Source organism: Oncorhynchus kisutch, linkage group LG26, assembly GCF_002021735.2.
Source record: "Oncorhynchus kisutch isolate 150728-3 linkage group LG26, Okis_V2, whole genome shotgun sequence".
In the NCBI taxonomy this organism is placed as follows: domain Eukaryota; kingdom Metazoa; phylum Chordata; class Actinopteri; order Salmoniformes; family Salmonidae; genus Oncorhynchus; species Oncorhynchus kisutch.
The window spans coordinates 25,934,898-25,962,721 of NC_034199.2; the positions used below are offsets into that span (position 1 = coordinate 25,934,898).

A 27,824-nucleotide genomic window follows, 5' to 3' on the forward strand; every position below is an offset into this window, starting at 1 on the left:
AGACAAAAGCCAATGCACATGAAACAATGATGTCTTCAGTGCCAGACCAAACACTATCTTTTTGAGGGCAAAATGCAAATCAACCACCAACAGCAGACCAGCTGCAGAGCAGTCAGAACAGGAGTATTTATATCTGCAATAAAGCCCCTTTGTGAGGAAAACATTCTGATTGGCTGGGCCTGGCTCACAAGTGGGTGGGCCGATGCGCTCACAGGTCCACCCATGGCTGCACACCAGCCCAGTGATGGGAAATCCATAGATTAGGGCCTAATGAGTTTATTTTAATTGACTGATTTCCTGATGTAACTCAGCAAAATCCTTGAAATTGCTGCATGTTGCATTTATATTTTTGTTCATTATAATATTCTAAGTGTGATCCCCTGCACTGGCTCTGTGGTTGACTGCTCTGCGCTGAATCTTGTTATAGATACCCAGCCTTCCCACTGAGCTCTGTGGGTTCTGCCATTTCCCCATCCTCACCAGTAATTGCCAGGTATTTTTAGGTTTGCCAGCGTAGGGTCATTAAAACAAATGGAGGGCGATAGCACAGAAAGAGATCTCCCTAGGCTCCCCAGAGGTAAGTGGGGAGAGGTTTGTTGAGGTCACACACTACTATTTTTTCAATTAGGAACCCCGGGATTGATAAGGCTTTTATCAAAGAGGGAGGGTGGCAAGGCACACTGTTATACTGTTGAAGTAAAATCAGGGTCAAAAGAGAGAAGTTTGAGGCTTGCTTCAGGACTGAGATGGTTATCTACTGTATCAGGATGGAGAAGCTCATGTTGGGTAGTGCCTTGCACATGCCAGACACTTATTTTAGCCATTTTATAAGCCAAACAAATTGCAATTGGTTTAAAGAAAAAGTGCACGTTTATTCTTGACCTGATATTTTTATACTATATATTTCAAATTAAATGTTCATTAGGATCAGAAAAATTAACTAAATCTCCTTTGTCATGTTACATATTACATATTGAAATAATGAATATGTTACATATTGCAATAAATACTTAATTTATAATTCCATGATTAGTAACAAAAATACATTATTGACTTCATTTCACGGTATCGGGAGTCTTTAGCTACGGTACCTCTCACAACGCCAAGGAGACTATGAAGAATCTCTCTGGGCAACTGACTGACAACTCCACATGTCCCTAGTTCACTGCTACATAATAAAGCGTTCCTCCATTTCATGACGACAGACATTGTAGAGAAGAGAGTCTGCCTTTGTTTTTTTTATCACCAAGTCCAATACCAGCCCTGTCTGTTGGTTTAGCTTTAAGCTGCTGTAGACAAGGTTGAGTCAAGTCAGGAAGCCCCAGAAAGGTGGTAGAGAGTCAGGAAGCTGAACATCATGACAACCAGCACCAGACCAATCAGGACCTGCTGGACCCACAGACACTGGTCCAGCTTCTGCTCCAGCCTGGCGTTACACACCATCACACGCATCAGCTGCAGAGGAGAGCATTTGATTACTTCATCTTACTAATTTATTCACATTTCAGTCTCCCATATCAATTTGACACCACTAAAATGTTTCAGAAAACTACACAATTCACCATAATTATAACCACAATGGCTCTAATTGTGTAAAAAAAGATTATACAAAGAAAGTAAATCAAGTTCAAGTACAGAAAATACATTGGTTAATATGCAGTGCCTATAGAGTCTACACTCCCCTTAGATTATATATAATACACACACACACACAAAATATATATATATATTACATTATATTGTGTTACAAAGTGAAATTAAAATGGATGCAATTGTCATTTTTTGTCAACTATCTACACAAAATATTCTTTAATTTTAAAGATGAATGAAATATAAAAAACAAAAATACCTTGATTAGATAAGACCCCCCCCCCCTGAAATGCTGACCACACCACTCGCGTTACGTGCGTGAGCATTTCAAAATAAATGTACACATACCTTATTCAATCATTTCATCCAAACTGCTCGCAAGTGTCTGCATAACCAGGCATTAAAATAGAACTCCAAGTCCCACCTCTCCCATCTCCTCATTTGTGTTTAGGAGCATATACCCACGTGGGTGATTGAAAGATGAAGTGAAGTCCACACTCCAGTCCAGTTGTTGGTGGTAATGCACCTTAAAGTTGGTTGCCAACTGCCATATAAAGTCCAAAAGAGAAGAAGCCTTAAGGGAGGAGAGATTACTAGAAACAAACTCAGTTTACCCTTTTATCTGTGGATTAATTGTCGGAGTAGAGGACCTTGTGCATTTCAGGTAAAATAACAACCCAATGTTTATATCCCAGGACAAATTAGCTACCAACAGCAAGCCAGCTAGTTAAATTGCCATGAATGTTTAATGTGTTTTGACCAGTCCCCAAATTAATATAGTTGGTTCAGAGTTTGTTTTTATATTTCAACCTGCATCTCCTGATCGTGTCTGGTGTGGATGGACAAAATCAACATGTGTGCGATTTAGTCCGTATGTGCTCCATTACACGTTAGAAACACCTTTGGCAGCGATAACAGCTGTAAGTCTCCTGGGGTAAGTGGAGTAATAACTTTTCACACCTGTATTGTAGGGTAGCCTAGTGGTTAGAGCATTCGACTAGTGTTTAGAGCGTTCGACTAGTAACCGGAGGCTTTCAAGTTCAAACCCCCGAGCTGACAAGGTACAAATCTGTCGTTCTGCCCCTGAACAGGCAGTTAACCCACTGTTCCTAGGCCGTCATTGAAAATAAGAATTTGTTCTTAACTGACTTGCCTAGTTAAATAAAGGTAAAATAAATTAAATAAAAAATTATTTCCCCATTATTATTTTCAAAATTCTTCAAGCTCTGTCAAGGTGTTGGGGACCATGGCTAGACAGCCATTTTCAATTCTTGGCATATATTTAACAGATTTAAGTAAAAACTGTAACTTGGCCACTCACAAACATTCACTGTGTAGATTTTGCCTTCTGATGTGGGTTATTGTCCTGCTGGAAGGTGAATTCCTCTCCCAGTGTCTGGTGTAAAGCAGCTGAAGCAGGTTTTCCTCTAGGACTTTGCCTGTGCTTAGTTCCATCCCGTTTCTTTTCATCCTGAAAAGCTCCCCAGTCCTTAATGATTACAAGCCCACCCATAACATGATGAAGCCACCACCCTGCTTGAAAATAAGGAGGCAGCTACTCAGTGACGTGTTGGATTTGCCCCAAACATACAGCTCTGCATTTATGCCAAAAAGTGTATTCCTTTGCCGTGTTTTTTTGCAGTATTACCTTAGTGTCTTGTTGCATGTTTTGGAATATATATTCTATATATTTGTATTCTTCTTTTCACTGTCATTTAGGTTATTATTGTGAAGTCTACACAATAATGATACATCCTCAGTTCTCCCATCACAGCCATTGAACTCTGTAACTGTTTTAAAGTCACCAATGGCCTCATGTTAAACCTCTGGGGTAGGGGGCAGTATTTTGACACCCGGATGAAAAGCCTGCCCAAAGTAAACTGCCTGTTACAGAAGCTAGGATATGCATATAATTGGTAGATTTAGATAGAAAACACTCTAAAGTTTCTAAAACTGTTAAAATTATGTCTGTGAGTAGAACAGAACTGATATGGCAGGCGAAACCCCGAGGACAAACCATCCCCCCCAAATAAGAATTTCAGCTTACCACTATTTTCAATGGCTAGTACTATAATTATAAGCCCAAGTCCTCCCAAATTGCAGTTCCTAGGGCTTCCAATAGATGTCAACAGTCTTTAGAAAGAATTATAGGCTGGTTTTTGGAAAAATGACCAAGAAATTGTAGTTTTTCTAAGTGGCTCCCATTTTGGCTGTAGTGTTTCCAAGCGCGAGGAGGAAAGCACGTTCTTTCTTCTTTATCTCCGGTAATGAACATACTATTCTCCGTCTTAAATTGTATTGTTTATTTGCGTATTAGGATACCTAAGGTTGGATTATAAACGTTGTTTGACTTGTTTGGAAAAGTATTAGTAACGTTTGGGATTAATTTTGTATGCATTTTGTGGAAGGGAAACTGAGTGGATTATTGACAATGAAGCGCGCCAACTAAACTAAGTTTTTATGGATATAAAGAAGGACATTATCGAACAAAAGGATCATTTGTGATATAACTGGGACCTTTTGGAGTGCCAACAGAGGAAGATCAAAGGTAAGGCATTTTTTATATCGCTATTTCTGACTTTCGAGTCACACCTGCCTGGTTGAAATATGATTTTCATGTGTTTGTATGTGGGGTGTTGTCCTCATAATTGCATGGTTTGCTTTCGCCATAAATTGCATGGTTGCTTTCGCCATAAAGCCTTTTTGAAATCTGATACGGCGGCTGGATTAACAAAAAGTTCAGCTTTATTTTGATGTATAACACATATATTTTCAAGAATGTTAAATATTTGAATTTAGTATTTTTGAATTTCGCGCTCTGCAATTTCACTGGATGTTGGCCAGGTGGGACGCCACCGTCAAACATACCCGTAAGAAATTAACATCCCTGAGCAGTTTCATTCCTGTCCTGCAGCTCAGTTCAGTTCAGTTCAGTTTGATGTTAAGCCACATTTTACTTCTGAACTAATTTAGGGAGGGTGAATACTTATGCAACAACTATATTTTACTTATTACATTTTAATACTTGTCACTTTGACATTACAGAGTATTTTGTGAAGATCAATTCCTCTACCCCCCCCCCTTATTTATTTTTATTTTTTTACAATTAAATCCATTTCAATCACACTTTGTAATGCACCAAAATGTGAAAAAAGTTCAAGGGGGTGTAGATTTTCTATAGGCACTGTATAGGTTAATAAGTTATTGTGGGATGAGGTGTATATTCCAATCAGAGTTCACCGTTGTGTGCAGGTCTGGGTGGCCATTGGCTCCTCCTTCCACAGGGTTGTCACATCCACTCGGATAGCTCAGAATGGGCTTAGTGCTCTCCAGGACGTGACATCGTAATCTACAGGAAGGACAGGACACAGTCATGTCAGAAAGGGCCGGGTAGAGGGGATTATCAGCCTGCTAGGTCACTGACATTCACTAGCCATGCTGAGGCAATCTGTGATGTACACTGCAAGACTACAATGGGTTAAGTCAATCAAAGTTATCTTGAGGTCATTATAGATTTTGATAGTAGCATATCAAATGACTACCTGCCCCTTGAATGAACTGGTAATAAAAACGTATAAAAAGGTATTCACATATTCCCATTCCCGTCCATGATGAGACATTGATGGTGGTGTACCTGTGATCCATGATCTTGGTTTTGGGCACGTCCTTCCAGAACTGAGCGAGCTCTGGTGATCCAGCACCAGCGTTCTGCTCCATCTCAGCAGCCATGACCAAGAAGCGGTCCTGCAGAGACGCCTGGTAGCCTGCACAAACACATCCAGGGCACTCGTTCTCTCATTGAACTCTGAATGATATTTAATCTCTGTATATTGTTCAGTTTATGTATCTAGAGTCCTACATATGGATGGGATCACCCCACTGCTGTCAGCATCAAAGTCTCAGATATAGAAGTGAAAGAGCTGACTCATTTACAGATACAGTGAGGGTTCTTATCCACTAGAACTAAGTGAACAAGATGGAAGCGATAGACGGCGGCTCTCAAACATGTAATTAATGAGTTTCAAAGTTAAAACCCAGAGAGAGAGAAGAAAACCCTCAAACTTTGGAATAGTGCCAGAATTCAAATCTTCAAAAAACCCATGTCTAGTACATCAGAGGCCATGATTGACATGTCCATGCTTGAACGCCTCGGAACTTCTTATCAGCCAAGTCCCTGCATCCCAACTCAATGTTGGTCTCAAGTGATTGAGGTAAAAACATTGACCTTAGAGGTTTCAGCCTTCCAGGAGAGTACTCTCAATAAAGTGTCTCAATAAAGTTTATTCACCCTCTGTTAGATTTCTGAAGTCTCGGTTTAGGGGAAGATAAGAGATTATTATTTTATCACTCTTAAAATATGTATGTCGGGCAAAAGAAAGCTGCACTCTGTCAGCACTTCCCAAAATGAATAGACTGGACCTTTTGATTATTCTGAAGTTTCTGCAGGAGCATTTGGAAACATTCAAAGGACGAAGTAGGTAAGAGGAGGAGAGACAGTGCAGAGAGATAAGATCAGTACTCTACCGCCATGTAAAGACACCACTATATCCACAGACGCGCCCGGTTCACAGCTGCTGTTGCTGGGCTTCACTCTGTACTTCTCAGGTGCTGTGGTTCGTACCTGTAGAGGGACACACACACTCAGGTCAGCTTGGAGACTGACAACAACATTGTGTATTTTGTGCAAAAGCACACCACTGTGTATCACACACACACACACACACACACACACACACACACACACACACACACCTTGAAGGCCACTTGATTCTTGGACACATTATCGAGGATGATAAGACACTTCCTCTCCGACTCTTTGGTGCCAAAACTCAGCTCCTCTGCTGGACTGGAAGAAAGAGAAAAGACGTCACATTTTACAGGAGAAACAGCATATGAAGAGAAGGTTCCTACGACTGAATTTGTGTCTAACTAAATAAATGAATGTATTTTTCTTTAAGCCATTGGCCACAATGGCTATCTGGGTGTTCAAAACAAGCCAATACATCTGTTAAAAGTGGATAGCAACAGCAGCTTGCATTACAGCGTGCTGTTGTTGTTCCTCTCTGTGATATCTTAGCTTTAACAATCTTTTTGACTAAGCTTCGTGAGCTTAGATGAAGATGTTGCTTCCTGAGAGTGATTTTAGTATGATTACCCAGGGACGTGTAACTTCCGTTAGCTTCTGTTAGTTTCTGTTGTTACAAATTTACTAAACAGCTGCTGTACCCCATCTACCTCAATATTATTAGCTAACACATGGCAGATTATGTTCATCTGTGCAGGCATAAGTAAACAAAAAGCCTGGTATCCTACAGAGATGCTGAAACCGACGTGTGTGTGCCATTTAGCAGAATTATATTCTTCTCTCAACATATGGAGAGCCTTGATTGACGTCAACATGTTCTTTAGCATATTTTTAAAGGGGGTTCTTTCCAGAGAAATAGCTCTTGACTATGTTCCTCTGGGCCAAACGCTCAGTCTCTGATGTGCTGTGTCTCCTCCTGACCCATATGGAGCTGTCTGTCAGGCTCCTGGGTACTAGGCTGCCTCTAGCCTGGCTGAACCCATTTATGGGGAACATGGAGAATTACACCACATTATTATCCAGGTTTAGGGTGAAAACATCTGTGATCTGGCATCAAAGCTGTGAAATCCAGAGCAGCAGTGCAAAAAATCCATGGCCTGAGAAATTAGCCACAAGGTGCTCTGATTCGCTCTTCAACACTCAGCACACCCCATTCACTCAGCGCACCCCATTCACTCAGCGCCCCCCCCCAAGACTGCTTAAACAGGCTCAGGTTTAAGGGATTATTCTGTAATTGGATAATTCAGCCTCAGTGAACACTTCCCCACACAGCAATGCTGTGGAATCCTGATGGCCTGCTACAGTACCTACTGAAAACTCAGTGAAATGGCAAACAGGATTCAAATCCCTGTCTAGCGCATATAATGAAATCAAATTTAATTTGTCACATGTGCCGAATACAACAGGTGCAGACCTTACACTGAAATGCTTACTTACAAGCCCTTAAACAACAATGCAGTTAAGAAAAAGATTTACTAAATAAACTAAAGTAAAAAATAAATAAAAGAGTAAGAATAAAATAACAAGGCTATATACAGGGGGTACCGGTACAGAGTCAATGTGTGTGGGTACAGGTTAGTCGAGGTAATTGAGGTAATACGTACACGTAGGTAAGGGTAAAGTGACCATCCATAGATAGATAATAAACAGAGAGTAGCAGCAGTGTAAAAAAAATGCAAACAGTCCAGGTAGCCATTTGATTAGCTGTTCAGCTGTCTTATAGTTTGTGGGTAGAAGCTGTCCACTTCTTATGGCTGCAGGGGCAGTATTGAGTAGCTTGGATGAAAGGTTCCCAGAGTAAACGGCCTGCTCCTCAGTCCCAGTTGCTAATATATGCATATTATTATTAGTATTGGATAGAAAGCACTCTGACGTTTCTAAAACTGTTTGAATGATGTCTGTGAGTATAACAGAACTCATATGAAGAAATCCAAACAGGAAGTGAGAAATCTGAGGTTGGTGGATTTTCAAACCAGGCCCTATTGAATTCACATTGGGATATGAATGAAGTTGCACTTCCTACTAGATGTCAACAGTCTTTAGAAACTTGAATGAGGATTCTACTGCGTTGTGGGACTGAATAAGAGCTGAATGAGTCAGCTTACTGGCAGAGAGCCATTTCCTGGTCACGCGCATTCCACATGATATTGACTTATGTTCCATTCCTCCTCAAGACACAAAGGAATTCTCCGGTTGGAACTTTATTGAAGATTTATGATAAAAATATCCTAATAATTGATTCTATACTTAGTTTGAAATGTTTCTTCGACCTGTAATATAACTATTTGAAGTTTTTGTCCGAAGAAATGAACGAGCGTTTGGATATGTACAGTGGGGCAAAAAAGTATTTAGTCAGCCACCAATTGCGCAAGTTCTCCCACTTAAAAAGATGAGAGAGGCCTGTAATTTTCATCATAGGTACACTTCAACTATGACAGACAAAATGAGGGGGAAAAATCCAGAAAATCACATTGTAGGATTTTTAATGAATTTATTTGCAAATGATGGTGGAAAATAAGTATTTGGTCAATAACAAAAGTTTATATCAATACTTTGTTATATACCCTTTGTTGGCAATGACAGAGGTCAAATGTTTTCTGTAAGTCTTCACAAGGTTTTCACACACTGTTGCTGGTATTTTGGCCCATTCCTCCATGCAGATCTCCTCTAGAGCAGTGATGTTTTGGGGCTGTTGCTGGGCAACACGGACTTTCAACTCCCTCCAAAGATTTTCTATGGGGTTGAGATCTGGAGACTGGCTATGCCACTATAGGACCTTGAAATGTTTCTTACGAAGCCACTCCTTCGTTGCCCGGGCGGTGTGTTTGGGATCATTGTCATGCTGAAAGACCCAGCCACGTTTCATCTTCAATGCCCTTGCTGATGGAAGGAGGTTTTCACTCAAAATCTCACGATACATGGCCCCATTCATTCTTTCCTTTACACGGATCAGTCGTCCTGGTCCCTTTGCAGAAAGACAGCCCCAACGCATGATGTTTCCACCCCCCATGCTTCACAGTAGGTATGGTGTTCTTTGGATGCAACTCAGCATTCTTTGTCCTCCAAACACGACGAGTTGAGTTTTTACCAAAAATGTATATTTTGGTTTCATCTGACCATATGACATTCTCCCAATCTTCTTCTGGATCATCCGAATGCTCTCTAGCAAACTTCAGACGGGCCTGGACATGTACTGGCTTAAGCAGGGGGACATGTCTGGCACTGCAGGATTTGAGTCCCTGGCGGCGTAGTGTATTACTGATGACCTCTCTGCAGGTCATTCACTAGGTCCCCCCGTGTGGTTTTGAGATTTTTGCTCACCGTTCTTGTGATCATTTTGACCCCACGGGGTGAGATCTTGCGTGGAGCCCCAGATCGAGAGAGATTATCAGTGATCTTGTATGTCTTCCAATTCCTAATAATTGCTCCCACAGTTGATTTCTTCAAACCAAGCTGCTTACCTACTGCAGATTCGGTCTTCCCAGCCTGGTGCAGGTCTACAATTTAGTTTCTGGTGTCCTTTGACAGCTCTTTGGTTTTGGCCATAGTGGAGTTTGGAGTGTGACTGTTTGAGGTTGTGGACAGGTGTCTTTTATACTGATAACAAGTTCAAACAGCTGCCATTAATACAGGTAACGAGTAGAGGACAGAGGAGCCTCTTAAAGAAGAAGTTACAGGTCTGTGAGAGTTAGAAATCTTGCTTGTTTGTAGGTGACCAAATACTTATTTTCCACCATAATTTGCAAATAAATTCTTTAAAAATCCTACAATGTGATTTTCTGGATTTTTCCCCCTCATTTTGTCTATCATAGTTTATGTGTACCTATGATGAAAATTACAGGACTCTCATCTTTTTAAGTGGGAGAACTTGCACAATTGGTGGCTTTCTAAATACTTTTTTGCCCCACTGTATACCAAACGCGCTAACAAAAGTAGCTAATTGGACATAAATAAAGGACATTATCGAACAAATCAAACATTTATTGTGGAGCTGGGATTCCTGGGAGTGCATTCTGAAGATCATCAAAGGTAAGGGAATATTTATCATGTAATTTCTGGTTTCTGTTGACTCCAACATGGGGGCTAATTGTATTATATTTCTGAGCGCCGTCTCAGATTATTGCATGGTATGCTTTTTCCGTAAAGTTTTTTTGAAATCTGACAAAGCGGTTGCATTAAGGAGAGGTATATCTATAATTCCATGTGTATAACTTGTATTATCATCATTATCATCATCATCGTATTTCTGTTGAATCGATGTGGCTATGCAAAATCACTGGATGTTTTTGGAACTAGTGAACGTAACGCACCAGTTTTTTTATATGAACTTTATCGAACAAAACATACATGTATTGTGTAACATGAAGTCCTATGAGTGTCATCTGATGAAGATCATCAAAGGTTAGTGATTAATTTTATCTATATTTGTGCTTTTTGTGACTGCTCTTTTTGGCTGGAAAAATGGCTGAATTTTCCGTGACTTTTGTGGTGCTTTCGCTGTAAAGCCTATTTGAAATCGGACACTTGTGGGATTAACAACAAGATTACCTTCAGAGCATTTTCTCAAGCAGCTGAAAGAGGCAGCCAGTGGATCTGGAACAAACGGAAGGACCCTTGCTGGGCTATAACTTCATAACCCCCAACCCCCACCTGAGAACCCAATTCAGATCCCTCCAACTTGAGGAGGGCATATGAGGTATGCGGTCAGCTGTAGGGCTGGCTCAGGGAAGAGGACGCTCATGCCTTGCATAGTCCCATGGGACATCTTAATTGGGCATGGGACACAAGCTAAGGCTTGATCACCCTTTAGCTGGCCACCTTTGATGAGGGTGTTTAGTGATTAAAGGCCGAAACACCCACTGATTCGAAGGCACACGACTGAGGATGTGTCCCAAAATTGACATCTTAACCCAGTCTAAGAAATAAATCTCCCATGCCACTCTGTCAACATCACGGCAAATCTCATGTGAGTGCATTCCATCTATTGGCACAGTTTTTAACATCTCGTCCCGTGTTTTATGATTCTTTTAAAATGGTATAAGATGTTTGAGGAATTTTAATTATGAGATTTCTGTTGTTTGAATTTGGCGCTCTGCACTTTCACTGGCTGTTGTCATATGCCTAAGAAGTTTTAAGGAGCTTTTGGACCTAGACCTGGTGCTCTGGTACCTCTTGCCGTGCAGTAGCAGAGAGAACAGTCTATGACTAGGGTGACTGGAGCCTTTGGCAATTTTTAGGGCCTTCCTCTGACACCGCCTGGTATAGAGGTCCTGGATGGCAGGAACCTTGGCCCTAGTAATGTACTGGGCCGTACGCACTACCCTCTGTAGCGCCTTGCTGTCGGAGACTGAGCAGTTGCCATACCAGGCATGATGCAACCAATCAGAATAGTCTTGATGGTGCAGCTCAATACATTTTTCAGGATCTGGGGACCCATGCCAAATCTTTTCAGTCTCCTGAGGGTGAATTGGCATTGTCGTGCCCTCTTCACGACAGTCTTGGTGTGTTTGGACTATGATAGTTTGTTGGTGATGTGGACACCAAGGAACTTGAAGCTCTCAACCTGCTCCACTACAGCCCCGTCAATGAGAATGGGGGCGTGCTCGGCCCTCCTTTTCCTGTAGTCCACGATAATCTCCTTTGTCTTGATCACATTGAGGGAGAGGTTGTTGTCCTGGCACCACACTGCCAGGTCTCTGACCTCCTCATACAGGCTGTCTCATCGTTTTCAGTGATTAGACCTACCACCGTTGTGTCGTCGGCAAACAATGGTGTGGAGTCATGCTTGGCCACGCAATCATGGGTGAATAGGGAGTACAGGAGGGGACTAAGCACACGCCCCTGAGGGGCCCCCGTGTTGATGATCAGTGTGGCAGATGTGTTGTTGCCTACCCTTACCACCTGGTGACAGCCTGTCAGGAAGTCCAGGATCCAGTTGCAGAGGTAGGTGTTTAGTCCCAGGGTCCTTAGCATAGTGATGAACTACAAAATACAATGTAGAAAATGAGTATGAAAATGAGTAGGTGCCCAAACCTTTGACTGCTACTGTAGGTATTACAGACTCGGCCAGGGACAGGTTGAAAATGTCAGTGAAGACACTTGCCAGTTGGTCAGCACATGCTTGGAGTACATGTCCTGGTAATTCGGTTGGCGAATTCGTCTGGCCCTGAGGTATTGTGAATGTTGAGCTGTTTAAAAGGTTTTACTTACATTGGCCAAGGTGTTATCACACAGTCGTCCGGAACAGCTGGTGCTCTCATGCATGCTTGCCTCGAAGCCCGCATAGAAGTAATTTAGCTCGCCTGGTAGGCTTGTGTCACTGGGCAGCTGGCGTCTGGGCTTCTCTTTGTAGTCCGTAATAGTTTGTTTGCCCTGCCGCATCCAACCAGCGTCAGAGCCAGTGTAGTAGGATTCAATCTTAGTCCTATATTTACGCTTTGCCTGTTTGATGGTTCCTCTGAGGGCATAGCGGGACTTCTTATAAGAGTCCAGGTAAGAGTCCCGCTCCTTGAAAGCAGCAGCTTTACCCATTACCTCCGTGCAGATGTTGCCCGTAATCCATGGCTTCTGGTTGGGGTATGTATGTAGGTCACTGTGGAAACAAGGTCATCGAACTTATTGATGAAGCCAGGTGACTGATATGGTATACTCCTCAATGCCATTGGACGAGTCCCAGAACATATTCCAGTCTGTCCTAGCAACACAGTCCTGTAGCATAGCATCTGCGTCATCTGACCACTTCCGTATTGAGTGAGTCACTGGTACTTCCTGCTTTAGTTTTTGCTTGTAAGCAGGAATCAGGAGGATAGAATTATGGTCCGATTTTTCAAATGGAGGGCTAGGGAGAGCTTTGTACGCGTCTCTGTGTGTGGAGTTTTTCCCCCCTCATTGCACATGTACTGTAACATGCTGGTAGAAATGAGGTAAAACTGATTTAAGTTTCCCTACATTAAAGACCCCAGCCACTAGGAAGCTTATGGCTTTATTCAGTTTGTGGAATGCCAGCATCGGATTGTGGTGGTAAATAGACAGCTACGAAAAATATAGATGAAAACTCTCTCTGTAAATAGTGTGGTCTACAGCTTACTATGAGACACTCTACCTCAGGCGAGCAAAACTTTGAAACTTCCTTAATACTTAATACTCGCACACCAGCTGTTATTGACAAATAGACACAGACCACCAACCCTTGTCTTACCGGAGGCAGCGGTTCGGTCTTGCCAACTGTATATTATCCATGTCGTCGTTCAGCCATGATTCTGTGAAATTTAAGATTTTACCGTTTTTAAATGTCCCGTTGGTAGGATAGTCTTGAACGGAGCTCATCCAGTTTATTCTCCAATTATTGCACATTGACCAATAGGACGGATGGTAGAGGTGGGTTACCCACTCGCCAACAAATTCTCACAAGGCACCCGGACCTGCGCCCCCTGTATTGGCGTGTTCTCTTCATGCAAATGATGGGAATTTGGGCCTGGTCGGGTATCTGGAGTATATCCTTTGCATCTGACTCGTTAAAGAAAAAAATCTTTGTCCAGTTCAAGGTGAGTAATAGCTGTTCTGATATCCAGAAGCTATTTTCGGTCTTAAGAGATGGTGGAAGAAACATTATGTACAAAATAAGTTACAAACAACGTGAAAAAACACACAAAATAGCACAATTGGTTAGGAGCCCATAAAACAGCAGCCATCTCCTCGGGCGCCATTCTTTAAAGTCTCTCATTGTACATTCCATAGGGTACGGCTCCTCTAAACAGATTGTTCCAACTTCCTTCCTCTCCACATCCTCCCGTATTTATTATTTGCCCCAGTAAAGTGTTGAGGAGCACAGCGCTCCCCTGAGCCCAGAATGACTCTCTAGACTCCAAGAAACCTTTTGACAAACATATTCTGAAGATCAAAGCCTCCCCTCTCATGCCCCTCCCCTCTCAGTGCGTTCTGCCTTCCTCGTGGTCTCACTGGAATCAGGACTAACACAGCTCAGAGACATAATTGCATCTAATACGTAGCCCTGAGCTGTCAAATCTCACATCAAAGTGTCAGCTCTCCAGAAAACTGAACTCGACAGAAATGACTAGGGAAAAGAGGAATGATCTGATTTGACATCAAAATAGCCATCAATGGAGGTAGCTCACAAGTACTGTACCTGAAGTCAACCTCAACAGCAACAACAGCACCCCATACAGGTCACCTTAAGTCAAAAAATTCTTATAAAATGATTAGGAAAGATAAAAGTTATTTCAAATAACATAGAACACTGAATAATGGCACTCTATAATCAGCCTCAAGATAAATTATACATCAGGTTCAACACAAAAGAGTACAATTAGGTAACAGAATGACGTTGAACTATGTTTTGCACAAGTGTCACTCGATCACTAATGCCACATTCATTTAGCCATCTAATTTGCATGGGGACTACTGGTTGCTCCTTGGTCAATATGGGAAGTAATAGTCGGTATGATCAATCAATTAATTTTATTGAATATCACAGCACAGTAATTAACTGCCCCAACTGATTTCCACGCAATGCACTATTGATCGCAGGCATCCTTTGTTTCTGTTCAGATACTACAAGATCAATCGATCCATCCAGGTGCAAACATATTGATATCTGTCTCGGGGCTTGAGTGTCAAAAACATTCATCCTAAACTCTACAACCCATTCAAATCCTTCCCATGTGGATATGGATTAGCTACAGCCTAGTCACTGTGCTACTAGTCCTGCTATTCTTTAAGCATTGAGTACAGCTGAGAGATTCTGAATTCCAAGTCCTTCCTGACTTTCTAGAAACTCTTGTATATCTGCAACTATTGGATAAACAATATGGTGAAAATTCCACCCAGAATGCAAAGTGAAAGAATTAGCATATTGCTTATAAATTGTCAATACTTTCTGAGATACAGGAGTGCCTAGCGAGTAAAGGTTGATTTGATATTCAGCAAGAGAAGACTAAGAGAGGGCTGCATTGAATACCTGACGTTTAGAAGAGGGCCCTTGAATGTGGTCAGTGGCTTCCTAGCTCCCTTCGTCCGACAGTCTCCTTTGTCGTTGTCATCCAGCTTCAGACTGCTCAGACTCTCCTCAGAGAAATACACCTGAAACAAGACAACAGTTGATCATTCATCAGGTCATCATTCTAAGTGCGTTGTTTGGAGAGGTGTTCTAAAATATACATATTCTCATAAGTAATATTTATTCATTTCTAAATAAAACTATTAAATGCTTAACTATAGTCATCCAGAAGCGGCGCTCCTAGTGGCCGTGGACTTCAATGCAGGCAAACAAATCCGTTTTACCTCATTTCTCCCGGCAGGCACATGTGCAACCAGAGAAAAAAAAGAACAAAAATACTATTTTGTTTTTGTTTTTTAAATAACTATACTAACTTTACTCCACACACAGAGACGCATACAAAGCTCTCCCTCACCCTCCATTTGGCAAATTTGACCATAATTCTATGTTCCTGATTCCTGCTTACAAGCAAAAACTAATGCAAGAATTACCAGTGAATCGCTCAATACGGGAGTGGTCAGATGATGCGGATGCTACACTAGAGGACTGTTTTGCTAACACAGACTGGAATATGTTCCAGGATTCATCCAATGGCATTGAGGAGTATACCACCTCAGTCACTGGCTTCATCAATAGGTGCATCAACGACGTCATCCCCACAGCGACCGTACGTACATATCCCAACCAGAAGCCATGGATTACAGGCAACATCCGCACCGAGCTAAAGGCTAGAGTTGCCCCTTTTAAGGAGCAGGACACTAATCCAGACTCTTATAAGAAATCCCGCTATGTCCTCAGACGAACCATCAAACAGGCAAAGCATCAAAACAGGACTAAGATTGAATCTTACTACACAGGCTCTGACACTTGTCGGATGTGGCAGGTCTTGAAAACTATTACGGACTACAAAAGGGAAACCCAGACACGAGCTGCCCAATGATGCAAGCCTACCAGACGAGCTAAATGCCTTTGTTGCTCGCTTCGAGGTAAGTAACACTGAAGCATGCATGAGAGCACTAGCTGTTCCAGACGACTGTGTGATCACGCTCTCCGTAGCCAATATCAACAAGACCTTTAAACAGATCAACATTCACAAAGCCACGAGGCCAGACGGATTTACCAAGATTTGTACTCAAAGCATGCGCGGACCAACTGGCAAGTGTCTTCACTGACATTTTCTACCTCTCCGTGATCGAGTCTGTAATACCTACATGTTTCAAACAGACCACCATAGTCCCTGATCCCAAGAAAGCGAAGGTAACCGGCCTAAAAGGACTTCTGCCCTGTAGCACTCAAGTCTGTAGCCATGAAGTGCTTTGGTCATGGCTCACATCAACACCATCATGCCGGAAACCCTAGACCCACTCCAATTCGCATACCGCCCAAACAGATCCACAGATGACACAATCTCTATTGCACTCCACACTGCCCTTTCCCACCTGGACAAAAGGAACACCTATGTGAGAATGCTGTTCATTGACCACAGCGCAGCATTCAACACCATAATGCACACAAAGTTCATCAATAAGCTAAGGACCCTGGGACTAAACACCTGCCTCTGCAACTGGATCCTGGACTTCCTGACGGGCCACCCCAGGTGGTAAGGGTAGGCAACAACACATCTGCCACGCTGATCCTCAACACTGGAGCCACTCAGGGGTGCATGCACAGTACCGTCCTGTACTCGCTGTTCACCCATGACTGTGTGGCCAAGCACGACTCCAACACCATCATTAAGTTTGCCGACCACACAACGGTGGCAGGCCTGATCACGGACAATGATGAGACAGCCTATAGGGAGGAGGTCAGAGACCTGGCAGTGTGGTGCCAGCATAACAACCTCTCCCTCAATGTGAGCAAGACAAAAGGAGCTGATCGTGGACTACAGGTAAAGGAGGGCCAAACAGGCCCCCTTTAACATCGACAGGGCTGTAGTGGAGCGGGTCGAGAGTTAAGTTCCTTGGTGTCCACATCACCAACAAACTCATGGTCCAAACACTTCACAGTTGTGAAGAGGGCACGACAACGCCTTTTCCCCCTCGGGAGACTGAAAAGATTTGGCATGGGTCTCCAGGTTCTGAAAAATGTCTTGAGCTGCACCATCGAGAGCATCATGACCGGTTGCAGCACCGCCTAGTATGGCTGCTGCTCGGGCCTCCGACCGCAAGGCGCTACAGAGGATAGTGTGTGCGGACCAGTACGTCGCTGGGGCCAAGCTTCCTGACATCCAGGACCTATATACTAGGCGTGTCAGTATATAAGGCCCAAAAAATTGTCAAAGACTCCAGTCACCCAAGTGATACTGTTCTCTCTGCTACCAAACGGCAAGAGGTACCGGTGCGCCAAGTCTAGCACCAAAAGGCTCCTTAACAGCTTCTACCCCCAAGCCATAAGTGTGCTGAACAATTAATCAAATGGCTACCCGGACTGCTGCTACTGGCTGTTTATTATATATGCATAGTCACTTTACAAATTACCTTGACTAACCTGTACCTCCACACATTGAGGTACCGGTACCCCCTGTATATAGCCTCGTTATTGTTAGGTAATTTTCTTGGTGTTACCTTTTGATTTGATTATATTTTTGTATTCAAATTTTTTTTTTTACTATTTATTTAACTGCGTTTTTGGTTAAGGGCTTTAAGTAAGCATTACACGCTAAGGTCTACCTGTTGTATTCAGCAAATCTGATATAAAATTGGATTTATTTCAAATTATATCAGTTAAATACATTTTGGGACTGTGTGTGTGTGACAGGTCATTTCATTTCCTAAATAAACACATCAATCCCCATGACAACCCCTGAACCTTGTTCACAGTATAGTGAGGCAACAAGAAGAGGAACCCTACAAACACATGTCCTGTGAGAACACATGGTCCCATGGCTAGTCAGCACTTTCACTTCAATAAACGTAAACTTTCGCCCACATCCAACGCCCTCCCTCATACACCCACCCACACAATGAGTTCACGAGACCACAGAACAGCCGATATGAACACGTGGTTTGTTCAACGTTGGCAGAAAGTTATGGAAAGACAGGTGAAAGGTCAGTTGTGGTGGGGCGAGCGTAATTTGGCCTCTATAGTATATTACCAAGGCCAGGCCCACAGCTTGAGTGAGCCAGATGGGAGATAGGGAGAGGGGGAGTGCAGCAGGAGAGAGAAGATGTGATAGGATGGGAGAGTTGGATGAGACGTGACTGGGATGTGCCTGTGATCCGTGTACAAGCACTAATGAGTCTGACACACACGCACACCTCCACCAGGCCGCTGCGACACACACAGATGACACAATAAAGACATCAAGAGACACTGAGCTGCTTCTGAAATGTCTATTTTTATTCAGTGTTCAAATCAAGTGCAATACACAACAGGGATTAATTAGCTACTGTTGAAATGTACATTAGCATAATTGACTGGCAGAGACTAATCTGTTGAATAAATAAAAAACTACAGCATTTCCGTTGATTAAATAGACTAATCAAATAATTGCATAAGAGTTACAATCATAACTAAATCAATTGTTAATCAAACAGTGAAAAACAAAACGTTCAGTTTATCATTCTGGTTAATCAAAACCAGGATCAAAATACTCTGACCTACTGTTATTGATCACCAGCCCCGAGAGTTAAAATGTTTATTTTACATGTTTTCACCAAACATCTTGCAAGGTAAGCTTCAATTTGGTCTGTGCTTGAGCTATATGGGGGGGGGGGGGGGGGGGGGGTATCAAATGAATCCCTAGGTTGGTAGGAAAAAGTATAGCCTATTGTCAATGTTATCTGATAATGTATGAATTAATGGCAACATTGAATGTCTACTGAGTGACTATATAAATGCGCATGAAAAATATGAAAAAACTTCAATATAACTTCAAACTTCAGTATGTCCCCCGACACCACCACAATGTTTGAGAGAGGATGGTGTTGTAGAAATATCATTTTTTTGTGAACAATAACTTTTAGGCACATCCAGTGTGCAAAAACTGTGCAATTACCACATTCAGACACTTTGGAGAGAAGGACACTTGAATGTACCCTGGATACCCCATAACACTGATACAATGTTTGAGTGAGGTTTATATGGAAGAAATTGTGTTTTTAGACTGAAAAATGCAAATACGTAATAGCACTGGTATTATCTAATTTACAGACATATGCCACTGTGGAGAGGTTTAGCGACACTTGGAAACGTCCCGTGACCACACTTGACACCACTTACTAAAACATCTGCCCATTTCTAGTGGTTAGGTCTATCAATCCCATATTTTTTCTGATATTGTTCACATGTTGTGGAAGCCACCTGATGCGTTTCCAGCTCTGGGCATCAATAATTCACTTATAACTTGTCAATGAAAGATCACTTTCAAAATAAAATAAGTCATTTTGTGTGTGCTTGAGATTGTGTTCTCTGAACTATGTAACTATCCATCTATCTTCTGATCATTTCCTCACAATCTTACAGATTACTTCTTTCCAAATATACCAAGTGTTAGCATGTCAGAATCATGTAATTACACATGAATAGCAGTTACTTTTGGGTATCTCTATTTAGGCGGAAATCTACATTTTGCCATTACATCTAATATTAATCCTACTGGGTAACATGTGAAATCACCCCAAAAAATGACATGGGGTCGGGAACAAACATTTAGAAATGAAAAAGGACCGTCTTGCCACTACGCAAGCTGGAGTGAATAAGGCTGATCTAGGCAGCAGATACAATATGAAATCCATACATCCAGAAATGTCTAAGAAATGTAGCCCATATGAAATTCTTGAATTGATAACATGATTTGTGGGCAGCGTCACCAAGCAGACCGTGAAATGACTGTCCGATGATCTGTGCACAGTTTTTGAAATGCTATTCATCTGGATTTCGCCTATCGAGAGGATTAAATGCATAGAAATATAAAGAATTAAACGGACAAGTCATTGACTTGAATGGGGACTCCTATCTGATAGCCGAATCCGGATAAATAACTTTTGAAAGGCGGGGCCCTGGAGTGGTTATTGACAGTAAGGCACAATACAGATGATTTTTGAAAAGTTGCTCTCTCGTCGTTTGAAACGGTGTCGATACACAGAGGTAGGTCTTGCAATTACAGGTATATCTGTCATAAGGTAAGTGCAAATATGCTAACATAAGTGCGGTAAAAATACCAAAAACTTTAGTGCTGGTGGTAGCATGACTGTATAATTATCTTATCTCTAGTATTATAAACAATGAGTACATTCATCATTATAATAGAGTAGATAATTGTAATTATTCGCCTACCTCCTCATGCCTTTTGCACACAATGTATATAGACTTTTTGTTATTGACTTGTTAATTGTTTACTCCATGTGTAACTCTGTGTTGTCTGTTCACACTGCTATGCTTTATCTTGGCCAGGTCGCAGTTGCAAATGAGAACTTGTTCTCAACTAGCCTACCTGGTTAAATAAAGGTGTTCTCAACTAGCCTACCTGGTTAAATAAAAGGTGAAATAAAAAATAATTACACTTATTTTTTTTTAAAGCTCATTTGAACTGAACAGTGATACAATACAGTATGGTTTTGGATTAAAAGGTCAGTACAATACATTTAGGCATGTATACACTTGGCACACTTCCTTTCTTTTCACTACAGAAAAACAACTTCCCTAATGTTACATTAAGTAATATAATACACTCAAGTTGGATAAAATACCACCATGCTATAAAGCTGGTCACTGGGACAGGCATCAAGGTTGGAAAGCATTTCTTCTTTTATGATGCAGTATTGTGAGTAATGTATCTTAGCCTACTTGATTGGCTATGAATCTCTTCAAAAACATAATCAAATTCCAAATCATCTCATGGAGTCCAAAAAGTGCAACACATTGTAGGGGTCAAATTTGAAATGTTTGATCCAGGTCCATTTTGGATTCAATCAAAGGCTGAATGAGTCGATGATGGTTATTAGATGGCGAGGGTGGGGTACTCACACATTCTACATGAGTAAAACCCTCAGACTGCCCTTTCAGACTGCAGAACTCTCCAGGACTCAGTACTTCTGCTGGTGAGGCTAAGAGCATACAATGGCTTACCAAAACCAGCCCTTGGTTCAAAACAGAGAGAAAGGCAATTAGCTGATCGCTCTGGGACGCTACTGTATCAACACTGTTGAAACACACTGGTATTGATTCAGGAGGCAGGACAATATTTATGTAGAGAGAGGAGTAGCAGAACATGATCATGACGGCAGAATGTGTGCAGACAGACAAACTGTAAGCAATGGATATCATGATTGGAATTAGGACCCTAACCTTAATCACAGCAAACCAAGAGATTAGTCAATAGCCTAAGTAGATTGTTAGAGTCAACAAAGACCATTGTGCTCACTCGCGTGTATAGATGGACTCATTCACATACCACTCGATCACACAGGCCTACACACAAAACCACACACAGACTGGATGAGGCTCAGGTTTTGGTTTGCCAACCTGATTTATTATAATCTATTACAAGACATTCCCTGATCATGCCAAAGAAATACCTGAACCATACACCAACAATACCGTTCCCTCTAGGGTTGCCCAAGGCAGGCTGACCCTCCCTGACCATGAATACATAGCTACACTCCAATGCCACAGCAGAGTGTGTAGCTTGACTCCAGGTCTGCATGTTACAACACCGTCAGCAGGCCATTCCAAGGAAAGGGTTTGGGTGTGAACTATTGGTCCTTGCTATCGGGGATTCTTGGGACATCCCTACCCCACTGAAGTTGAAATGTAAAGTTTTTATGATTAGGTAAGGGTTATGGTTAAAGTTAGGGTAGGTGATAAGGTTCGGGTTAGGAACGTCCCAAGGATTTTGGGTAGCCCTAACTATGTTTATTTACCCACTCATTTGCATATGTCCATTTGTAAATCTAAATCTGTTGTGCATGACTAATGTGGTCTTAATTTACAATGGGGGCTTTGACGTTTTAGGCTCCAGGCGCTTAAGAGGCTCATGCGAGCAGCTTTGCGACGCGTAGCTGCCGGGGCCACTCTGGAGAATAGGTCTGTGTATCTGCGTGTACGCAAGTGTGTGTGTGTGTGTGTATATATGTACAGAGTCCCCTGTGAGCTACAAAAGTGGTGCAGGTTACCCAAATAGCTTAAATGTAGGGTTGGTGGCATCCAGATTGTCATACCATTCCTGTACCATACCAGGGTATTACCGGAAGTGCACACAAGGGCCGCAATATATATATATATATATATATATATATATATATATATATATAGTGGGGCAAAAAAGTATTTAGTCAGCCACCAATTGTGCAAGTTCTCCCACTTAAAAAGATGAGAGAGGCCTGTAATTTTCATCATAGGTACACTTCCACTATGACAGACAAAATGAGAAAAAAATCCAGAAAATCACATTGTAGGATTTTTTATTAATTTATTTGCAAATTATGGTGGAAAATAAGTATTTGGTCACCTACAAACAAGCAAGATTTCTGGCTCTCACAGACCTGTAACTTCTTCTTTAAGAGGCTCCTCTGTCCTCCACTTGTTACCTGTATTAATGGCACCTGTTTGAACTTGTTATCAGTATAAAAGACACCTGTCCACAACCTCAAACAGTCACACTCCAAACTCCACTATGGCCAAGACCAAAGAGCTGTCAAAGGACACCAGAAACAAAATTGTAGACCTGCACCAGGCTGGGAAGACTGAATCTGCATTAGGTAAGCAGCTTGGTTTGAAGAAATCAACTGTGGGAGCAATTATTAGGAATTGGAAGACATACAAGACCACTGATAATCTCTCTCGATCTGGGGCTCCACACAAGATCTCACCCCGTGGGGTCAAAATGATCACAAGAACGGTGAACAAAAATCCCAGAACCACACGGGGGGACCTAGTGAATGACCTGCAGAGAGCTGGGACCAAAGTAACAAAGCCTACCATCAGTAACACACTACGCCGCCAGATACTCAAATCCTGCAGTGCCAGACGTGTCCCCTTGCTTAAGCCATTACATGTCCAGGCCCGTCTGAAGTTTGCTAGAGAGCATTTGGGTGATCCAGAAGAAGATTCTCCCAATGTCATATGGTCAGATGAAACCAAAATATAACTTTTTGGTAAAAACTCAACTCGTCGTGTTTGGAGGACAAAGAATGCTGAGTTGCATCCAAAGAACACCATACCTACTGTGAAGCATGGGGGTGGAAACATCATGCGTTGGGGTTGTCTTTCTGCAAAGGGACCAGGACGACTGATCCGTGTAAAGGAAAGAATGAATGGGGCCATGTATCGTGAGATTTTGAGTGAAAACCTCCTTCCATCAGCAAGGGCATTGAAGATGAAATGTGGCTAGGTCTTTCATCATGACAATGATCCCAAACACACCGCCCAGGCAAAACGAAGGAGTGGCTTCGTAAGAAGCATTTCATGGTCCTGAAGTGGCCTAGCAAGTCTCCAGATCTAAACCCCATAGAAAATCATTCGAGGGAGTTGAAAGTCCGTGTTGCCCAGCAACAGCCCAAAAACATCACTGCTCTAGAGGAGATCTGCATGGAGGAATGGGCCAAAATACCAGCAACATTGTGTGAAAACCTTGTGAAGACATACAGAAAACATTTGACCTCTGTCATTGCCAACAAAGGGTATATAATAAAGTATTGAGATAAACTTTTGTTATTGACCAAATACTTATTTTCCACCATAATTTGCAAATAAATTCATAAAAAAAACCTACAATGTGATTTTCTGGATTTTTTTCCCTCATTTTGTCTGTCATAGTTGAAGTGTACCTATGATGAAAATTACAGGCCTCTCTCATCTTTTTAGGTGGGAGAACTTGCACAATTGGTGGCTGACTAAATACTTTTTTGCCCCACTGTATATTATTTAGTGTAATGTCAACTGGATGGTAGTGCTGTGAAGTGTTGGGTGTTTATTGATGTAGCTCTCTGGGTGTAGCTGCGCTAGCTATGTGTCCTGTATTCCTGGCAGAGGGCTGTGTTGTCTCTACATTGTCAGACAATGGGGCACTATGGCTATGCTGTGACTGTGCTGTGTCAAAGCAGACTTCTGTTGAGTCTTTAATTAGGCTTGGGCGATGTACCGTATACTGTGGGAATTTAGAAATACCGATATATATATATATATATATATATATATTGTTTTTAAATCATACCATCGGTATTTCTAAATTCCCACAGTACATCATCCAAGCCTAATTAAAGTCTCAACAGAAGTCTGCTTTGACACAGCACAGTCACAGCATAGCCATAGTGCCCCATTGTCTGACAATGTAGAGACAACACAGCCCTCTGCCAGGAATACAGGACACATAGCTAGCGCAGCTACACCCAGAGAGCTACATCAATAAACACCCAACACTTCACAGCACTACCATCCAGTTGACATTACACTAAAGAATATGAAACAGGTAGATCTACTCATACAGGCTAGTCTTCATATGACAGAAATGACAGTAGCCTATATCATAGGCTACAATGTGTGTTTGTTTTGCTTGTCACACAAAGTAGAGGCTAAATAGATTGTGCTGTGGATGAACAGTGAAGACCCCAAGGGAAGAGAAAGAGGGGAATGTGTGCAGCATATGCCAGTAATGATGTGCTGACTGTTGCTAGGGTACGGCAGCCTAACGACAGCAGAGAGCACTAGATGGTGGAGGTGTGTTAAAGCCTAGAGCTGCAGGTTGTCTCTGTGATGGGCCCTGGCTGCACGAGGGCCGGCCGGCAACAAAACCATTAGTGGTAACACAAAAGAAAGAAAGTAGTCCCCGCGGGTGTATTCTGGGAACTGCTTTAAACACTGCTGTGAAGTCAGGTAAGCCGAACGACGCATGCGGGAAAAAGCGGTCTCCACCGCAGCTAGGAAGAGCTTCTTTGACGCCAGTCAGACTTGACACATTCTCAATAGCCTGATGAGAGGAGCCATGGGTTGAGTGAGGGAGACTGAGGTAGATCCAGAGAGTGGGACTGCGATGTGCGGGTACAGTCAGTCAGTCGACAGGAAGGATTAAGCTGCAGCTGGAGACATGGGAAGTCACCTTGACCGAGACAATGAGGAGGAGCTTAACAGCTGCCAAATCAGGGCATTAGCGCCTCAACCATTCACAGCTCTCTCCACAGAGGACCCCGATTACATACTGTTATCTCACACTAAACGTTGAGAAATGAAAGGGTCTGGGAGTAAAACGGCACATCAAAGTGAGGAGTAACTCGACTGGACTTCTTCTAACGTCTTATTTGACTGCCGAGTGTGGACAGGGTGTGCTTTAATGGTAATTCGAGCTAATGACGAAGATAAAATCTGTCTGCTGTTTCTCAGAGAACCCCATGCAGGGTTAAACCGTCAGTAATCAATTTTAGCTCACTGCAAATACTAACTAAATTCACTCTACTGTTAATGAGTAATAGCAGCAGCCATTATCAGATGTAATGGCAGGCTACCTTAGAAACATGACAACATCTTGTACTAATTCAAAAAATCTAATGGATAAGTAAAACTATTTAAGCCAGATTAGGAGTTTATATGCAGCCACAGCGTGAATATACAATGTATCTGTGCGTGTTGTCTTCCTTGCTGTACCTACATTTAGAGAAGAGGACAGAAAATACCAGAGTTGATAAATAAAAGGGGAGCCTTTGTACCTTTTTGGGTTTGACAGCGACCTCGGAGCTGAAGCTTGACTCCAACTCCTTGCCCTCTGATTCGCCCTCCTTGCTCTCATTGTCATCCTCGCTGACGATTGGTCCGTTCTCACAGGTGGGTGTTTGGAAGTCATCATCAGGAAGGGGAGGATAGCTGTATTTGAAGGGGTCCTGAAATGAATTCAGAGATAGTATTAGGTCAACCATCCGAAGTAATGTGATAATGGCCAAATATTGATTAGTCACAGGCTAGGCACATTTTCTCATGAAAAGTGAGCGGAGGAATAGAGGCAAAACCTGTAAAATGTTGACATTTGAAAAAGGGAATTCATCAGATGAGATAGTAAGATGAAAATGTATGCAGCCAGGTAGATCAATGGACAGCGTCACTGCCATCTTCAGTGAGTTAATTACTGCAGGTACATACCATTCCACCCATGTGAAGAGGGAGGTACTCAGGGTCAATAAACGTCTGGATCTCGTTTTTGGATGCAAACTTGAGCTTGCTGATGGCTTCTGGACCCAACCATGTCTTCACAATCTTCCATGCAGCTGAACAAAAAAACAACGGTGTCCCAACTACGAAGTCCAAACTACGATTCAATCATAAAGACTGGTTCCTTATGGGTACTAACATTTCTATAGCAAATATTTTTAATAACTACATGACTCACCATTCATGATCCATGGCATGTCAACAATTATCATTTTGGCTGAAATGACAAGATAAAACGATATCTGAGAGGTAACAAGGCCACAACACCGAATCATATGATGCCATGTGCGTTGTTTTAAATCAATTTATTAAAACTAATTTCACACAATGCGTTTCAATGATAATACTAATTATGTAGGCCATCTGTGTCATACAAAGTTGATCGATCAACCCGTGAATGAAACCCATATTGTTACACTTTTTATATACTTACATAGAAACTTTGGATAATACACTTTGAAGCAATTAATGATATACTTCACAAAATCCATGTCCTGAAAAAGAAAAAAAAGTAAATGAACACGACTCAGAAAGTACAGTGCTATACAGCCTCAAAGCAGGCTTTGACTAGCAAAGACGTTTTATGGGTTTTCAATAGGGAAATTGTTTGCTCAGCCTAAGATATTTACTGCCGCAAGCTGTGCATTGACCCAAATCACCACCATTGAAACTTTGTCACAAGTTCTACTGAACAGAGCTGTAGCCAATCCATTTCATACTTTCAAACACCTTCCCTCAACTCAATCATATGAAATATAATTCAGGCACCCCATGAACCACCATAACTAAGGCAAAGGCTAGTCTACTTGCATTGCGCTGATTGTATTAATCACAGTATTTGCTGACACATTGCAGTTTGGTTGTTTACTGTATGATTGAGGAACCTTGATTAAAAGGTTGTATAAAGTCGCTCTCCATATCAAGCCTTGGCTGCGATAACTACGGACAGAGCTTGGAAACTCAGAGGTTTCCTTTTCGTGTGTGCACGTGTCCTCCAAACAAACCAATGCTATCTGTCCTGAGTCTCCTGAAACAAGAACAAAGGTTGAATTCATACAAACACACGAGACTACCGGTATCTAAAACTCTCCAGTCAGTTGAATGGATTACAGCTACCTTAAAAGCCTCCTTCATGACAATTCACTCAGTCATGTTTCCATTACCATATTGGCCTATTATCGTCAGACAACACTATCAATCTAGTCATACCCTTAGGAGGAGCCTGTCTAGATCCCACCCCCTACAGACACATTTTTTAAAGTTAATGAGATAACACTGGCTAGGCCTGTTCCACCCCACACAGTGGGCTATTTCCGAAAACTTCATTAAGACTGGTTCCCAAACTGATCTACTAATCCACACATTTCATATTTGGGTTTTGTGAAGTTATTTATTCTCTATCTGGCTCGTGTGTGTTTAATTGGTGCATTTCTCCAGGAGTGAGTTTGGCCTGTGAAGCAAGCTGACTGACTGAGAGGAGAGTGCCTGCCTGGAGGC

The 27,824-nt window shown here is 42.1% G+C and overlaps 1 protein-coding gene across 1 annotated transcript in view; it reads right to left on the reverse strand.

Moving 5' to 3' along the window:
- Window positions 1-847: 847 nt before the first annotated feature.
- LOC109870965 (motile sperm domain-containing protein 2) overlaps window positions 848-27,824 on the reverse strand; it is a 30,496-nt gene continuing 3,519 nt past the window's right edge. Inside the window, exons 6-15 of the mRNA XM_020461692.2 lie at window positions 26,761-26,821; window positions 26,506-26,544; window positions 26,259-26,383; window positions 25,832-26,002; window positions 15,153-15,274; window positions 6,343-6,436; window positions 6,115-6,211; window positions 5,225-5,354; window positions 4,831-4,939; window positions 848-1,455 (exon numbers count right to left, since the gene is read on the reverse strand). Coding sequence (XP_020317281.1) covers window positions 1,312-1,455; window positions 4,831-4,939; window positions 5,225-5,354; window positions 6,115-6,211; window positions 6,343-6,436; window positions 15,153-15,274; window positions 25,832-26,002; window positions 26,259-26,383; window positions 26,506-26,544; window positions 26,761-26,821 — 1,092 coding nt within the window. The 3' untranslated portion in view covers window positions 848-1,311. The remainder of the gene's footprint in view (window positions 1,456-4,830; window positions 4,940-5,224; window positions 5,355-6,114; window positions 6,212-6,342; window positions 6,437-15,152; window positions 15,275-25,831; window positions 26,003-26,258; window positions 26,384-26,505; window positions 26,545-26,760; window positions 26,822-27,824) is intronic.